A 19,373-nucleotide genomic window follows, 5' to 3' on the forward strand; every position below is an offset into this window, starting at 1 on the left:
AGCATTTTACCGATATTGTGAGACAAAGAATCAGCTGAACTTCACTGGGAGCCCATTTCTCCTGACATCTTGTTTTGCAGATTCCGGCTCATGTCTGACTATGGAGAGATCTTGCAATAAGTTAAAATCTTTGATCAGTTTGCATGTCAGAAGTAAAATATGAATAAGCTCTCAGTCCCAAGGACTGTCTTTTGTTCAGAGTTTTTGGCACTCTTTAAAACATCTTGTCAGAATTATTCCACAGTGAGGCAGCTTTCCTTCGCAACTCACAGTTTTATAGCACAATAAACGTCACAAGTTATTTTTGTGGAATCTTATAAACAAGCGTTTGATGACAGAAAGTCATATGTCATGGCTGTAACCTTGTGATATTTACTCAAAGCTCTTGTGTATTTGTTGTTGTGTGTTGCTCAATGTAAATAAACGTTGGGGATTGAAAAATTCTAAACCCTGCCGGCTTTAGCACTTGATTTGACCTTATTTTCCTGCTCCCCGAATGCTTATCGTGTATTAACCTTGTTTGTTAATACATTCATGTAGTGACGATAATCCGCGCCAACATGGACTCACAGGGGGCAGTCCTGATTTGGACTTTTGGATTCTGCCACCAGATGAGGTGTGAAATCACAGTTTTTGACTCCACCCAAAAGCAGTACATTGAAATCACACTGCTGTCCACTTACTGAGCCCTGAATATGTAGTGGATGTTCTTGATGACTAAATACATGACTAAATCCAAATCACTTTGCTAAATATGCATGATATTTGTATCTGTTGGCAATTGCATATATGTGAGATGCAGATGTTAAGGGGTCTAATCTACATTTTTATCTAGATCTCCACCAAAATATACATATCTACTGTACACAGTCACATTGATGGGCTACGTCGGCCATGATTTATGTCAGACACCTAAATCATATCCAAAATATTTGGTCTGTATGTTGGGCACAATAAAACAAAGTGAATCACATAAATGTTATGGCTGTGAAATGACCATTTACATTTCTTTTGTTTTAGTGTCATTTTGCAGGGTCACTCAGTCGGTGGGTGAATGCGTCACTTACTGTAAGTTGTTTGGCTGCGGTTACAGACAGCATTCGAGATTTATGGCAGCCAAATAATGTCAACTAGGCTGGGTCTATAAAAATTTGGCAAACGACTATGAGAAAATGCTGGCATCTCTTAAAAACAAATGAAAAAAGCCCTTTTCAGTAAAATCCAAATACATACAGTTTTTGTTGAGTGGATTATTTTTTTTTACAAGTAGAGTTCAGTGTCAATACTCCAACTGGTGGAAAATCTGTTTACGAGGAAATGCATTGCCTCCACTGATATAACCTTCTTGGTAGATGTATTAGGTGAATTCTAAAGACAAACAATCCACCCATCCATTCATGCTTTTTTATCTGCTTATTCTTTTCAATGCTGTTGGTGGGCTAAAGCCTGACCCACCATCTAGTGACCTGGACATGTCCCCAGTCTGTCAGGGTTGACACGCACCAGTGACAGCCACATTGACACAAACACAGTGTGGGGGATTGAGAGATTTCTCTTTGCTGCCTATCTGCTTTATGTGGGAGGAAACAAAAGTTGAGGTGGCTCCCATTGTCATGTAAATTGATAAAAGCTTTATCAGTGAGTTTAGGTCTGTCTGGTTAGAATGACCAATCTGCTGATCTTTGAAGCCGTGTACAGTGTGTGGCTTCCTGTCAGAGACTGAGCGATGGTGCAGCAGCAGATGGAGCAGTGGCAGACGGCAGGATGAATGATGCTGCTCAACACGAGGAGCAGTTAGCAGGATGCAGTAGTGTGTTGTGAGTTAGACGATGGAGGGAAGACTGGATTGTGAAATGCTGACATTGCCATAAAGGAAAAAATGAAAAGTATCTCAAAGTGTGACCATAAAGTGACAAACTATACAATTTAGAGGATAAACTGTAGTCACACTGTGTTCAGATTAGGAGTGTGTATGCTTGTGGGTATCACTGGAGCACATTGATGTCGATGTAGACAAATACAAACATATGAGTATAGAGTTTTTCTTAGTTTGACATCAAATTAACATTTGGTAGGTGTGTAATGGGTGTGACAATCAATCGTTCTATTTTTGCCGTACGTCACAATGGATGATGACCTTTGCTGCATCTGAGACACCTAATTCTTCAACAGAAAGACTAGAACACTTGATTATTTCTCAACTTTTCACAAAGTGTTTCTTTAATTCTGTGACGATGACCAATAAGAGCCCAGCTGACAGCGCTATGTTGTCCTTCCTCTCTGGCGACGTCACGCAAATCATACAAGACGGCAAACAGTGATTGGTCTGGGAGTGTGTAGTCTGTCATGTCACTAGGCCATGACACGGCAACAATTGATGACTATAATCGCCTAATTGGACACAATGACAATCTTAACAGACAGAAACAGCTTGTAGTCTCACCCCAGTATTAGTGTAAAAGATTTATCTAAAATCAAAACTCCATTCTCCCATTGCAGAATCCATTCAAGCTAAGAATATGGGGCTCTATTTTATCCCAAAAATCTAGAACTCATTAACGATGCTTGATCTAATATATATGCAGAGCAGTAGTCCCTTTTAACTACAAGACCCAAACCACAGGCATCACATGTGGCGAATGCAGCAGGGGGTTTGTGTTTGTGGAGCCAACAGTGTTGAATAGTACAAGTCATCACCATCTGCTTTCTTTGGTATTGCCAGTACCTCGCTGTACTGGGTGGCTCTGTACGAGAGGCGCTCAATCAATACAGACTCACAAACCACGGCTCTGACTCAGCAGAATATCTGTCTTAACTGTCACTGCTGTGTTTGCCTGCTTTGTTGAGACTCACCGATCATCCTGCCACGGCTATTTTTCAGTTAGTCATCCTCTACACAATCAACGCAACAACACAGGGCCTCGAGATTTATTTATACTTCCATTAACACGACCATACATCAATCATTTTGGGAAAACTAACAAATGGCAAGCAAAACAACAAGGTAAGCAACCAAGTATACATTTACATTAAGTCCACACGCAGCAAATAATACTATTTACACTTTACCTTTAAACTCAGAATTGGCAATAGTGGAACTCTATTTTAAAACTACTAGCCAGACGGTAATTTAGCAGAAAGGGCACATCTGGTAGCTCTCGACTCTGAATGTCAAGATCTTAGAATGTGGCTGAATAATCATGGCATAAGCAGAAATAGCCTCAGAGTGGGAAAAATTAAAAGAGCATAGAATGAATGCTCTAATATGGTAATGAATGATCACAAGTTTTATACGTCTTACTGTGTCTTTTTTCCTCAATATTCACGGCAGAAGACAAAAATTCAGGTTCTGGATCACAGGTTCTTAGCAGTTATGCTCCCTGAGGTCTTGAAAAAAGCCATACTGCTACTTTTCTTGGTTGATTTAGAATTTGTACTTAGCAGGGAGTTCACACAAGGGTTCAGCTCATGCCAAGGTAACTCTGGTACCACTCAACCATAGCCAGGAGGGACTGAAGTTTGTTTAACTGTAGTGTAAAAGCAAACATTTCCTCAGGTAGTCTGAACTTGATTTCCTTCTTTGCCATAGTGCTCACTTTGGGCTGCTGATATTCTGTTCCTTGACCCTTTTTTTGCAAGATGTACCTCAGGTATGTTAGGTGTGTCAGTTCATGTGGAATTAATCCAAGAAAAATTCCGCTAATTTGTAAATAAATAACTGAACTAAATTACCTGAGAAGATTTAATCCACGGGTCAGTAGAAGGTTGCTGGTGTTCACGGTTATCTGAGAGGACAACTAAATGAACTGTCAGAGGCCGAGTCTGCGTGTGTCTGAGCCTGTCCAGTTTAATTTGGAGAGGTGGCCTTTTAAATTAGATCTATTGTTGAGTTTGTCAAAGTTGATTATGGATTAAATTATGTTATATCCCTTTACTACAAGAAGGGCCTACCTGCAATAGAAGTCATGTCAAATCGCAACAATCATCCAATGAACTGATAAGATATGAAATTTCCTCAAAAGCTATTTTGATAATTGATTAATCATTTTCAGTAAGATTTTTAGAGAAAATGTAAAAAAAATTCTCTACCCTGTTCTCAAAACTGTGTATGTTAATTTGAAGATGCTATATATAATATGTTATGGATATTTTCCACCTTTTTTTGACATTTTGCAGACAATGCGCTATTGATTAATTGAGAAACATAGGCCAATGCATTGTTCTTTTTTCTTTTAGCTCAAATTACACGAATGAACTCTTAATTTCAGCTAATTGTCATTTTAAAGGGGGAGGATCAGGAATGTGGAGCTCTTGAAGCTCTTTCTAAGCCCCAACAGATAAGTTATAACATTGCAGGAGTACAAACATTTGTCAGACCCTGCCCCTCCAACACACACATATTCTAAACACGCACAGAGTTTAGTTGACACCTGCTCGACTGAGGTAATTACTTTACATCCGTTAGCAGTTTTCCCTCTGCCATGTCATCAGCGTTATTTCTGAAAATGGCTGACATAAGGAGAACCAAGGGTAATAATATTGTTTAATGGCCAATAAAAAACATACACGTATCAAAAGGAACCTACATTCACTGATAAATGAGCTGACCGTGAAGCTAGGGACTGGCGGCATTAGGTGAACTCGCTACAGATGCCTTTCTTACCACTCCTTCATTGTTGTGTGTCCTTACTGTGTAACAAAACATGTCATTCAGTCAGCAGTGACAGGATGTTAAATATTTGCTATGCTTCTCTCAGACTCTGTGTATATACAACCTTTATTTCTCCTGCCAGCATTCGCAGTTCAAATCCCATAATGGATTTTCAGCTCAAATTAGATGAGGGAACAAATTCAACATAATGAAAAGTAATTAGAGAAACAAGCATTGTGTGGATGGTTATGCCAGTTTCATATGTTACCCTTCTCCTTACGTACTCTGTCACAGTTGTGCCAAATTGAAAACCGGTACTAAGTTGGAGGAGGCATAAAAAGCGATGAATTTGCTAATGCAGGAAAAGGCACGCGAAGCCAGTTTATATACGGTTTTATGGTTTGTCAGCGTTGAGTTTAGTGTTTCAGCTGTTTGTCTTTTTTCCTATGTCAAGTAAAGTGCATCTCGAACAGGATCAGTTTGTTTACTAGTCAGTCCACTGAGGCGCGAGGTCACACACACTCACATAATCACAACCAGAACCTCCAATCTAACTAATGCACAGTAAATGGCCAGTGGGGGAAAGACAGAGCACCTTGAGTAAACCCACTTGTATAAGGGAGGATACGGACATTCTACACGAGCCTGCAGTGCTAACAACTGAGCAGCTGTGCCGCCCATCTGTGTGGCAATTCCTTTAGAAAGTGTTTCCAAGCAAGATCTCATATGAGCAACAATTTCATTGCTGTGATCAAGATGTTTTTATGTGTGTAGTTTAGTTGCTCTGCCAAAGAAGTAGTATGAAAATGCATACTCATTACTACAAAGGATTTTATACTGGTTAAAACTGTCATAGTTCACTGGAAACCATATGGTACACCATCTTGCCTCCTAATCTTTTTAGATAATATCCATAAAGTATGTATTTTTTGGGCGTACCTATATTTTGTGACTCGCATTATGGAAATGTCTCTCATCATGTTTAAAATGTCATTGATTCCATTGTATCTTATATCAACCTTTTCATTCACCAATACATAGGGAGTAGCACGGAAAACACATTAGGATTTTATATGGCGATTAGGCAGAAATTATTATTGAACAGAGACAACTAAAATATTTTCTCAACACACAAAGCAAGAGAGCTAATTCAAAATAAAGCTATGATTTGGTGATCATTTCTTGCTAAAGCCAGCAGGCAGAGTCTCTGCAGGCTAATGATGAACTGAGCTGTGAGACACACATCGTTGAACTGGCACCATCGTCACCTGTTAAATATTAGGCTCTAGTTGTAGTTTAGTTACCTCGGTATAATGTGTCATGGTAACTTATATAGTATAAATTGAGTCTGAACTGAATGAAGTTGTAGTAGAGTTATTATGAACACATGTAGACGTGTGTAGCTTGGTTTTATACAGAGGCCATAAGTACGACCAGTCAGGGAGAGCTGTTGTTAGATTCAGACTGGAAACCTTAAAGGCATAGTTCACCCAAAAATGAAAATTCACTCATCTACTCACCACTATACCGACGGGCGGACGGGTGGGTGAAGTGTTTGAGTCCACAAATCAGTTTTGGAGTGTCAGTGTTGCAGTGAACTAGGGGGAAGAGTGAACTATTCCTCTAAGTGTCCTGAAAGCTGTGTGCAGCACTGCAAACCTGTTACTATATGTCAGAGTGATATTACCAAAATCTCAAAACCAAATATGGGCAATTACATGTGGAGATAACTAAATGTTTAAAACAATATACCACATTTTCTGTAAAAAAAAAACAAACAAATTTTACAGTGTAAAATTGGGCCGTGTCTTTGCAGATATGAACTGATTACACCTAACTTTACTTTTTGCCATTTGGAGTGTCTTGAGAAAAAGCCTCCTGTGTTATCTGAGACTGAGGTTTGTCCTTACTTTTGTGGGTCTCAGTCGTGCACTCTCCTTACCGTTTGACATTCTTACATTGGTGCTAGAAGATGTTAGCGCTGTTTGGGGACTCGTCTGTGGTATAATTTGCTAAGAAGGCTTTTCAGGTCCCTGTCAGAGATTCCAACCTCATCCATTGGACAAATTTAGCCCCTCTTTTAGCTACAAGATCCTCGTTTTGTCTGTACTCTTTCTGTGTCACGTTCGCTCTCCTTCATGTTTGTTTGTGTTGCCTTCTTGCAAACATGCCTGCATCCATGACGTGTTGAAGAATTCAGAACATCATCCAAATATTTCTACATCACATAATAATATATTGTCTAATTGCATGTACCTGTTAGTAATCCAACTCAACGTGCCCTGGGCTAGTTTCAGCCTACTCTCTTCCAGAATCACACTCTATACCGTTTATACCGTTACTAACGCTTATGTAGTAGAACTTACAGCAATCTAATACCTGAATTGAAATGAAAAATAATGTACTCTATTCAACTTCAAAAATAGATGACAAACAAGACAACAAAATAGTAGTCTATCATGCTGTACACAATTTTCTAGTTACCATGTATATGCATAAACAGTAAATTGCCTGTGAAGGTCCTTTAAAAGACTTTTCAGAATTTACCTTATAGTTGGATTTAGCTTATCTCCTATAGTAAATAAATCTTTTTTCTGCTCTCCCTGTCTCCTTTTGCTCTTCTCTGTCAGTTGCAGACATACTCACACACAATTGAACACAGCAGATGGCAGGGCATCTCATGAATTACAACCACTGAGATGTGACTCATGCTTCACCAACATCATGTTTGTTGAACCAAACCGATTTGAGAGGGACAGATTTTATCCGTCCTCTGGAAAAGGCTTACTCTTTTGTGGCGATTCTTTGAAATGTGCTACGTTCTTGTTGAAGAAAGTGGAGCCACCATCACGAGTGGACCAGGGATCTGAACAACATTGCTTGTTTACCCCTTGTTTATCTAGTTCACCATGCGAACTAGATAATCATGTGTAGGATTGTTTGGCTTTGGCGGAGGTATGCACTGTACCATTGTGCCATTCTACTCTTCGCTGTTTTCCAGTGCTGCCTGATAAAAACCGGAGGCTAACTCGTCACCGCTGTGGAACAGCATGCATGTTGGTCATCAAATTATCTGATCACATTCTGGTTCTATTAGATTCCCTGGGCAGCAGTGATGTGATTTTAAGATGTGTAATGAAGTTGACGTGTCTGTGTTTGACTGTGTACTTGAGGCCGAATAAAGGGAGAGTCATACAGTTTGTTCTGTAAACCAAATGGTTATATGACCAATGACCATCCAATTTCTATATGACAGCATGAGGTACACTTGTGTTTCCATTAAATAGTACTACATTTTTAGAGTTACCTTAACAATGATACATGGTAGAGAGACCTTTTCATTAATTTCAGAAACAGCCCCTGAATGCATTCAGTACTGACACATTTGTTGTTAAATGGTGCAGCTAAATGTGCTGAATACAACTGCCTCTTTGACAGATGACGGTCTCTCAGCTGCTGTTGTTCTAGCTTAGTGAGATATTCCGTCATAGAAACATTTTCCTTGAAATTCTTGCAGGTTATGAAGATTTTATTTACTTTTATTTATATTGTGGCTACAGTCAGGGTTGTCCACTAGTTCACGATTACAACTTTGGTGACATTTCATACAACATTTGTGCACTTGAAACATTTCATTTGAATATTCACAGGAGTTGTCTCCATTGGTAAACAGATTGCCATTCTTCTTTTAGTTCTGCATTCATCCAGTGTTCATTGTTCAGGAGGTTTTTACTGGGAGCTGAATAATTTACAGAGTTGTCCTTCCCACTGAAACAAAAACAATTTGAAAAAAAGCTGAATAAAGCAGTTTCACGATAAAAAATCAAGTCCTATTCTGATGCTCTTGGTCGTCAGGAGGGACGGTGAGAGGGACTCTTACCAGATGTCCAATGACTGAAATTCTATACCAGGTTTGTCCTGAAACATTGCAATTGCTGATCAATGACTTGGAGCAGTCGAAAAAAATATGACAAAAGCAGCTTAGGATGATAATAGACTGACTGAGGCGGTCGCATTCTATCTTGCTAAGAACGTGGTGCTGTTCAAAGCTGTGGACAATGTGATTTAAGACACTGATGCACACAAAATTTGTGCTATGATCTGCAAGCATCTTGAATTTAACATTTGAATTGGTCATAGGTTGGTTTGACACTTGATATTCTCAACTGTTCATTTCAAAATTGTGTTGAAAAAATGCAGTTCATATCATGGGTCTTGATTTTGTGTAAAAGTTGTGGAAAGACCGTCCACCCTTATTGTACTGTATATACTGTGTGTATATATATATACATGACAATGCACTTTATATTGTTAAATTAAAAGCTGCAGGTGTGAAGCACATGGTCATGGCACTTACACAGATCAACAGTAAACTACATCACGAGTCACCAGAACAATGGCTTTCACTGGCAGTGATATAATAGTGTTGTGAACTGTGATTTGCATGCTGTGCTTGCAGTCTGCTGTCTCTCAGTTGAGCCTCTATTGTAATGATGAGAGCGTTTATATTTCAATGAGACTGTCATGTCTGCTTTACCTTTCTATACACGCTGCATTCCGATTCAGATTCTTGCTAGGTCATCATGAAATTGCATCATGAATTATTTTATTTTTTATAAATTCATTATTATATTAATCGAGTTATAAAACATTCTCGTTACATTAATCGATAACAAAATAATCGATAGGTGCAGCCCTACTCATGACTCATGGTCGAGTTCTGATTCATTGTTCCTGCCCAATTTTTCTGGCAGAAGTCGAAAACGAAATGACGTTTTTTAATATAAATGTCTCTGCTCTCTTGAGGAAACTAGTATGTCTGAGTTGTGGTTTCATCAATAGTTCCAGGTTGCCAGTTTTCCTACTGTTCATCCATCTTAACCCACTGTGTGTAGTATTAGGGGCCTCTGGCCCAGATCTGTCATTCTAATTCACATTCTTTATTCCCTTCTGCCTCATTGACATTGGCAGTAGACCAGGCCAGTCCCAGCTGGCCCATTCTGAAATTGCTTACTGTAGAAACACATCCGCTCAGTAACAACACACTGCTACCCCCATGCCAGCTGTTCTGTTCTCACGTTCACCTAATATAACCCCATTTAATTTAAGAGCTTTTAAAAACTGTAATAGAATAATCCAAATTACAGAGCTGATTTTCTAAAGAATTGTACCGATCACCTCCATCTCAGGTGTATATGAATTTGACTTGTGACCCCTGGTTTGGCTGTTTTCTACAGTACAGAGACGAGGCTCCTGGGGGGGTGGTCAAATTAGCTGAATTATTTGAACTTCAGTTGAACTTATTCTTCAACTTTTCTAAAATGTGTGTGCCTGCTTGCCTCCATTATTCTCAGTAAAAGGCTACAGTTCCAGCAATGTTTGTATGTAAATGATGTAAAGTGATCAGAATGCTGCTCGGGTTTTCTGTAAAGCAATATGGGCAAATCTAGAACAAATATCGAGCTACACAACTCAAGAAAAACAATAAAATTCACCCTCAATTTTGTATAACTCTACGCAGTGCAGTGTTGTACAGATATATTCTAGAGTTAAGTGAGAAAGTTATTTACAGAAATATTTAGGAGAACGGGCAGCAATTATTTATGGTTTGTTCAGGGCGTTTGTGCATTGTGAATATTTGGTTTTTCACATCACAATTTGGACCATTATCATTAAAACATTTCACAGTACAATCAGACAGCAGCAAGAAGAAAAGATAAACAAATATGCTCACGGATGAAGTGAACACTATTTCCTTCATATTTTTGTGATCAGACTGTCCAATGCACCAAATAACATTCAGCTATTGGGTCACCCCAGATTCAGATTGTTGAAGTTGAACAATTATAGTGAATCAAAGAATACAGACATCAAGTGCAGCACAGTCTGGAAAAACCCTTAGTATTTGTAAAATAAGAGTTAAAGAAATTAGACTGAAACTGAATGGTTCACATCCTCCCCTAACCACTGCAGTATTAGGCCATTTTTTGTTGGGTTGGACATTGGTAACCTGCTCACTGTGGCCACTAGTGAGCTGACTGAGTTACTGTACCGTAGATTCCTCTCTCACTCTCATTCCTCTCACTTAATTATTTTCAGACTGTTGAGAGTTTCTAGCCTTCACGCTTTTTGAGCTCATCACCTGTGACAGAAGTAATTCTTGGCTATTTGACAGATTTTCTCCCTGATTGATTTCTGCAGTCAACATGTCAGGAGCGACTAAGAAGTCGGTTTCGTGTGTGATGAATTTGTTGCTGTGGCAGCAGAACATGTGACACTTGCCTTCAGAAACCTGTGGACTAAATGAAAAACTATTAAGGCTGATTAACTCTGAAAGACTCTAATACTGAAGTGTATGAAAATGACATTCAAACAAAAATATTTCCTCCATCTATGGTGGTAGTAATACCCATATTCTTTGTCCTGTTCATTCTGTTTAGCAGTGCACAAAAATGCCTTTAGGGCTTATAATTGTTGGGGGAACCCGGTATTTATTGGTGATCAGTGTTTGTTTGAATGAGCCAAAGGGTTTTCACTGCTAAAAAGTTTTCTAACCACTGATCTACTCTTTTTCCTCAACAGAAACCATGACGACCGCCACCTCCCCCATCCTGTTGAAATGGGACCCCAAGAGTCTTGAAATCCGCACCCTGACTGTGGAAAGGCTTTTGGAGCCCCTGGTCACACAGGTAGTTCAATTCACTCTCTTTTATTTTCTTATCATTTTAAGTTTTTGTTTACAGTGAATAGTGTTTTCAAGTCTTCCAAAGTCGGATGGCCTCGTTGGTAATGGACAATATGATAAATGTTACTTGTTATAGCTCAGTATGAGAGCGAAATAGATAATTTTCTTTCTGTCATATTAGCTGGATCACTTGTTACAAATATGTTAAACTGTGTTGGGTGACAGCCAAGGACTTTGGCTCATTGCCAGTAGTTTTGTTTGGCTTTCCAGCTGAACAGATTGCTGAACATTGCTTATTGTGACAGTCTGTGAGTAAAGTTTAATATTATTTAGATTTTATAGACTCTGATTCAGAACTTGTTTGACAAATGTGGTGCCTACCAACAGAACGTTTCTCAACTCTTCCAGGCACCTCCATTAGGGAAAACTGGGTGGCAAGGATTTTAACTTCTGGGTGTGATGTTACTGTATGATCTCCCTATCTGGATTAATAATAGAAACCAGCACATCTGTGGTAATGGCCATGAGGGCTTCGCTGAGCTTCGCTGAGTGGTCTGATACTAGTCTAGTCAGTGGTGTGCATTGTGCTTTTCATTGAAGATTTTTAATCAAACCCCTCTCATTAAATAGCATGCAAGGTCTCTGGAGTAATGTGATACATTCATCTAGTCTGTCATCTCTTTTTTTACATATGTCTCGTTTAATTTAATGCTTTAATTATTTTTCTGCTCTTGCATCACATTGAATTTTTAGTGGCATTATGTATTACCTTAACTTCTACACATCTGTATCTTTTCCATTTTATTCTGTTTGATCAGTGACTTAATCCTTGGTCTCTTTTTGCTAAAAGATCTTTCTCAAGACTGAAAATACGCCCTATCTTGCAATGTTAGAGAGAAACAGAAGTTCCTGGATCTGCCCCTTTGTTGAAATCCTCCACAAAATTTGATTGGTTCTTTCTTAGCCCCTGTCTTATCATTCCACCAAGTATTTCGAAATCTGTTAAGTATCTTTTGGGTGATCCTTCTAACTACCAAAAAAAAACTAAACAAGGAACAGGCACTAAAACATAACTTCCTTGCAATATAGAGGTAATTACAACTAAACTGTAAGATAGAACACTTAATCATACATCATTATCGGAAAAACTTCCTGAAATGACAGAAACCATCATTGAGAGTTGTTATTTTGCTGCATACTGACATTTTAGTTTGACCCACGTCCCATCTGCTAACATGGAGTAGGCTGACTTAAACTTCTGCCAGCCACTAGGGGGATCTACGTATATTGGCTCCACATTTTTGGGAGCATTCAGGTCATCCATGTATGCAGTCTATGGTCCTGGATGTGAGTGTTGACTCACTGTCACACTGCTTGTTGAATGGAACAGATTCATGTGAATATTAGGTATAACACTTACTTCAACAAGACATTATCCTCTGTTGAAAAAGTCTGGATCTGACAACTAAAAAACATGTTTTTGCTTGGATCTATTCTCAACCAGAAGCTGCTGTTTTAAGACTTAATCCCACCAGGCCTCCAACTTTTTCAAAATATAAAAGAAACTGTTCTATCGGATACATGAGGGATGAGGTGTTCCAATGATTGTCGGCCAGATATGGTTAATTACATAGACAATGCTGTTGCTGGCAAACAAAAGCCTTGCCCCTATGCTACAGTTTGTCCGCTGCTGATTACTTAGATGTTGCTGAGAGAACAGTTTTCCTTTAATGTTGCTGGTGTGTGCTTCAGGCTCTACAGCAGCTCCTTTACATTTAAAGGAACTAACATGCTTTTTGTGGGATAATTAGATGATCTAATTATTTTGTAATTAGATTTCTTAATTAAACAAACAGAACAGACTGGGCTCCACTTAACACAAACTGATGCAACTGTTTGCATTACAGTAGAGCAACGGAACAACTTGGCCTATTTATTGGCCTGATTCCAGTGATCCCACGACAAAATCTAGAAGACTTAATCACTGTAATCTCAGGATAAATGCAGACTTCAGATGGGAGTGCACCTATTTACTCCAGAGACATCTTTGGCAACCATCCAAAGGCCTAATAAAGTTGCTTTATTGCAGGTAATTGCTGACCCACTGACAGTGGTGGATATTAGATTTAGAGAGGGTAGGTTTACTCACAGTCTGAGACTCGAAATCCAGCCTGTTTACTCTTCGGGCCCCAAGAGAATGTTTTAAATGCTCATTTTGTTTATGCTCTACCTGTTAAAAGAGCAATACACAGGCTTTTTATCCCCTAGTACCTGCTGCTGAAGGCAAGGGATTATTCTGTGGTTTCACATTGATAGCCTTGACACGTTGCACTAAATTACAAAAAATATGAAACAACTACTGTGAAGCTACACATTGAATTAAATGTAGGCTGTATTGAAAAAAAATACATTTAATTGCTGAACTGAACAAAAGAAAGTCTACAAATTCCACACGTATATGGGAATCAATGCTATTCCCATGAAACAGAATATCATTGGTCTTCCAGAGGCCCATCCCATCAGTAAGTAATCCTCTACAATGGAGTTTTGAAGATAATACATCTTTTGATTTTGTACAGGTTGAATTAAGGCTCTTTTGGATATGCACTAGTCGTATTAAAACCACAACATTTCTAAGGCTTGCTGAGGATTAGGTATTGTGACTCAAAGTTTGTTTGTTTTCTTGTGAGTCACAATGACAAATGCTTTAATTAAGCTCTTGGATATGGTCTGTGCAAGCATGCATCACATTGGATGCATGCACGCAAACAGTAGAATGTGGTGCTTCATATTTTTTAACTAGTGTGAACAGATGTAACATGTTTAAGTGCAAATCCTGGTGATCCATTAGAACATAATTGCACTAGACTTGCTTGTTAGTTCTCTGGTGACTTAAGTTTTCCTCTAGCAGTTCATTTTGTGCCTTTCTGCTTACGTAGACAAAGTTGCGCTTGTGCCAAATGACCAAAAGAGTCAGAGGAAAAAAAACAATATTTTGCAGCCAGGGAAAATGCATTGTTAACAAATAAGAGCCCATGCGTCCCATGAGCGCATTGGTTCCCAGTGTGGTATGTTTTGTATTCAGTCATTCTGTGCCTTTATAACACCACTAAGAGGAAATGCAGTAAAGACCACATCAAGATATGGCGGATTATGAGCAGCTGAGAATGTGTTTCCCTCCAGATTCATTTCAATTAACTTTCTAAGCTTGAGTTATCGCAGGCCATCAAACATCACCATCCGTCTGCTGATCTCTGCCTGTATAACTTTATGGGGTTTGGGCTTATATGCTTTAATTGGGTTATTAAAACTACTAATGAGGCATCATTGCTGTTTGCTTGGAGGAAAACCCAGACATGTTTTGAGTTTTTTTGTATTGGCATCATCTCTCCAGTGATTGGCATTCAATTTCTGCACAAACCCCTCTAAAATCTACACTTTTAACAAGTCTTTCTCCACAACTTTCTGCCTGGTTTGAGATGAAACTTGCTGGTAGACAGTAGGTTGTCATGTGGAGTTGTGGTGTGTGTATTTTTTCAGTGTCTGTCAGCTTCATCCTGTGTTTATTCTCATGAGTGGTCGTCAAAGTGACAGGAAAGTAATTGCTTAATGTTAGGAAGAAGTAAGGATCATGAGCTTCTTTAAACATATAGTGATAATTTCTCCTTCCTATCTATGGCTGTCTGCCCTAGAAATTAGCTTTGCTCTTTTTCCAATAGTTATTTCTGGATTCATTCAGACAGCTTCATTCCGAGGGTGTGAATTCCCAAACACAAAGCTAGTCAGTTTGTATTCTTGACAAGTTTTACCGTCTGTTGCCTCCTATTGAGATTTAAATTATGTGATTTTGTGATATTCATCGTCTGTCTTTTACTAAATGATCTGTAATTCATTTGCTCTTTCAGTCTGACTATTACCTTTTGTGAATTGATGAATGTTATAGTCAATACCAATTCATCATCTACTCCACTGCACAATAATAGTAAAAAAACAAAGATGTTATTGTCGCTGAATGGCTAAACTGCCTAAATTGAAGGAAGCACAATAGCCTGCTCTGGTCGTCCATCTTTTCTACAATAAATTTGAAATGTAAGCATTTTCAGATATGAAGGAAACAATTTGGATGATTCAGTGTCGTTGAAAGGAATGAAAGGTTGCTTAAGGTGGATAGACAAACAAGCTTAGCCTGACATTGAGATAGCAGGCTCGTTCATCATGGCCAAGCCTCTCTTACCACTGCTGTGTACTTGCTAAGTCCATCTCCACAAATACCAAGGGACCTGCTTTATCACTTGTGTAAGGGCAGCATGGTCCTGTTGTAGTTATGAAAATCATACTGCAGGTGATGGCAGAAGGTTTTTAATGGATTGTAGGGAAGCAGCTTTGAGAAGCATGTGAATAACTTTATTGTATGTTGTAGAAATGTGGGCAATAAGAGAAAGCATCTGGCTAGAATGGTTAACAGGGCTTTACATATTGGAAAGGGTTTTATATTATCACCAAAAAAATATAACAATGGGGCATTTTTTGAGTTTGACAAACGAATCAAACTATAAACTTATATCTTTATTTTAATTAATATAAAACTTTGAATTGAATGTTCAACATGTAACGATGTACAGCCTTAAGTCACCTTTTGTTGTCTTTGGGGATCAGGGCAGAGCTGCTGAGTCATCACCAACCTTTAGTGACGTGGGCATGATCCTGGTCTGACATTTAATTTAGTAAATGACAAAGAAATATGTGACACCGCTCACTTGTATTGCTTTTGTTGTCGGAAACACAACCTTTTGTGAAAGGAAAATAAATCTGCTGTTACAATTACTTGCTGCAACATTTCTGTTGAAATCCGTTTTCTAATTTTCTAGGTTTCTACTTTTCATTTCTAATAATTTTTTAGTCAATGAAGATACAACACATAGTTTGGGTGATACTACTTGTATTTGTGTATAATTAACGTAAAGATATTTATAATTTGCCCCCATATGCAACACAGTAGCTTGTTAGGAATGAAGCACTTTCATTTGCCATTTCTACATGTTATCTGGCATATTTATACACAAACTATATGCAACTTAATTCAAAATTATTGTAGTAAACAACCCTACAGGCAACCATCAAAACTAATGGAAACACATTTTATTCTGTCATAACTACATCGATGTTGCTGTTTGAAGTGATGTTCTGTTTATACAGAGACAAACGTGTTGACAGTGACAGTAAATGAAACTTTAAATTCACCTTCTCGATTAGACACTACGTCTAAATCGTTGTATAGACCTTCATGTAAGTGCAGTGTGAGCTGTGCCAAGCAGTGTGTTACGGTGCTTTTACTGCGAGGACGACTGATTGAGATTTATATTCACTCATATTCACACGTGAATATAAGTGTGCAGAGCTTGTTCGTCTCACGTCATGTGATCCGTCTCAGAGCAGATGCAACCAATGAGGTAAAAACTCTTCAAGTCAAAGCTCACGTTCTGTTGCGGCGTTCCTCAGGAGGAGGAGTTGGTCATCCACCCATCAAAAGGGAGGCGCTTTGATCCCAGGCTCCTCCAGTCTGCAAATTCAAGTGTCCTTTTAAGATTATTGAACCTTAACTGCCTGTGATGATTGCGTGTGTATGTTGGAGAAGTACTATCAATGTGTGTGTAAATGGTTGAATGTGATCAGTGTAATATCTTAATTTAAAATCTTTAAAATAAATGTATGCGGTATTTATTTTTTGTGTGTTTTCTATCCATCAGCCAGAGAACCAGTACCTGGTAAACCAAACACCTAAAGTGTTAGCTCTTACAGGGTTAAAACGCAACTTGAGTACCACTTGTGAAAAACAAAGTGGATTTACCCCCCCCTGATCTCTCTGCCCTAATTCTGCCTCTTGGATGGGATTTCCACGGTTGGAATGTTTGGTCATTGACGTGACGTTCTTACTCCATGAGATGTTGGGATGATCTTATCTTATCTGCATTACCAGACCAGAGAGAGCTATCACTTCTTATTTCCAAGTGATGGTTTCCTTCTTCGGGGGGGGCCTCTGACTCCCCTGGCTGCTTTTGATACTCTAACATGGATTCACTCATGGTGAGTACTCATGCCAGCCTTGCCAGTGCAACTTGCTTGCTTGATCTCAGTGGTAATGTTTTATGTATTATCCGTATCTGAAAAGAGCAGGATGGTGGGTTGTGCCACATGCTCAGGTTATTCTGGTCCTGCACTTTGTGAACTTCCTCAAACTGACTATTAGGAGCTGCTGTTTTCTGTGTACACTGATTGTTGTGCAGCCACTGTTGGTCTTTGGATCTCTGTCATTCTAAAGCTTAACACTGACTTGATGAATTAAGGCCGAAAGAAACAAGTCGTGCTTTGATCACAGGCACAAATTCAGGATAAAAGAGTGAAGTCATTGAACATGGTGAATTAACAGACAGCACAACATGAGTAAGGCACTGTTTGTGTTGCTGCTGATCAATATTCTCATGTATTATTCATGAGTATTTGGGAATGTGGCAGAAAAGTATTGGTGTGGACACGTCCTGTTTTTTTTTGGTTTTCTTGCTCATTAAGTTAAAAGTGAGGCAGGTTTGAGCCTGGTAATGAGCGAGCTGCGGGCACCTGAATGGCAGAGATGACTGTCAGCGGAGGATGATTCAACCAGCTTTGTTTTTGTGTAATTTTCAAGGCCAAATGGTTGAGTTTGAGAACTTGTCGGCACCTGACACACAACTCGCATACAAGCTCCAGTCAAGGGGCTTAACATTAAGGGAGGGGAGACGACGACGGAAAGGGGGATTAAGGCTTCATGCTGCATCACTGTCATAATCCATTAAGCTAGCGGGAAAGGAGGAAGCCTGGACCTCAAACAGTCACTTTTCAGCAGAAAGAAGAGAGGCAATACTTCTCCTGAGAGTTTTCATTGAAAACCACAGAGTAGCTGCTCTCAAAGTTGGGTAATTTTGGATACTGCTGCTGGTGCCAAATTAAGTTTAGAGACGAGTCAATTTTAGGAATATGAAGACGGCAGTGGCATCAGAACTGTGACTATGTTTAATAACTTTGGATTATCTCAGAAACAACTGTTTACGCAGCTATAACCTTATTGATTTATCCACTATTGCAGCACATTTACTTTAATGTTATTTGAAGATAATACTTTTCCAGATAGCACTTAACTCATTTTGAGGTAATACAGAGCATTGTCGGCACCTGTTGTTAGCACGTCATCACTACATTTGTGAAAGCTAAGTGCTGAAAAAGAAGGGAACAAGCTCTCTGGATTTGGAGATGTTGAAGTCCTCCATTCTTTGTACTTTTTTCTCTCTACTCCTTGTCTGAATTTGGATGACAGTGTTTCGAAGAGGCTTTGAACCCTGTGAGAGGCAGTGATGTTCAAAGGCTGTCTGGAACCCCTGCTTCTCCTGGCAGGCTCCTCGTCGAACACTTGCCATGTTACAGCAAGCAATCCTTAATTTAAGATCGAGGGCAGAGCAGGGGAAGGACTTAGCAGGAAAAACAGCGACATCCTGTCAAGATGAAAGTTTGCTGTTAGGATAAAGTGATGCCAGGGGGTTAATGATGGTGATGTTTTCCAAGATGACGTTTTTGACGATGTTATAGTTCAAGTGAAGTTTGTAATAATGAGAAAACCACCCGACAGTGTGAGAAACTTAGATCTAAGGTAATTTAATATGCAGTCACCATGAGCAAAATTAATTAAACGTTTAAATTACATTTGGTATCATTATGTAATGCATGTGATACATCTGTACACCTCCACAGCTGGATCAGCTGATTCTCCTGCCCACCGTGATTTCGTGATGTTTCTTCAGTTCTCTGATTTTTCTGTTGGCTCACACACCTTCTCCCCCCTGTGAATGCTTTTATCTTTGTTGGCCTTTATGCCTCACATGGTGTTTAACAGAACAAATATTCTTTATTCATTATGAGTTTACTTGAATCCAAGTGAACAGCATCCTGTGTAATGTAACTCTTTTTTGTGCAACATAAAAGTTGATCAGATAGGAGGGAGAGAAAACA

At 39.0% G+C, this 19,373-nt stretch overlaps 1 protein-coding gene across 1 annotated transcript in view; it reads left to right on the forward strand.

Annotated features, from left to right (window-relative positions):
* Window positions 1-19,373, forward strand: part of ctnna2 (catenin (cadherin-associated protein), alpha 2) — a 283,094-nt gene that overhangs the window by 11,196 nt on the left and 252,525 nt on the right. The window contains exon 2 of the mRNA XM_034582981.1: window positions 11,234-11,340. Coding sequence (XP_034438872.1) covers window positions 11,239-11,340 — 102 coding nt within the window. The 5' untranslated portion in view covers window positions 11,234-11,238. The remainder of the gene's footprint in view (window positions 1-11,233; window positions 11,341-19,373) is intronic.

The sequence above is a fragment of the Hippoglossus hippoglossus genome, chromosome 1, assembly GCF_009819705.1.
Source record: "Hippoglossus hippoglossus isolate fHipHip1 chromosome 1, fHipHip1.pri, whole genome shotgun sequence".
NCBI classification, from domain to species: domain Eukaryota; kingdom Metazoa; phylum Chordata; class Actinopteri; order Pleuronectiformes; family Pleuronectidae; genus Hippoglossus; species Hippoglossus hippoglossus.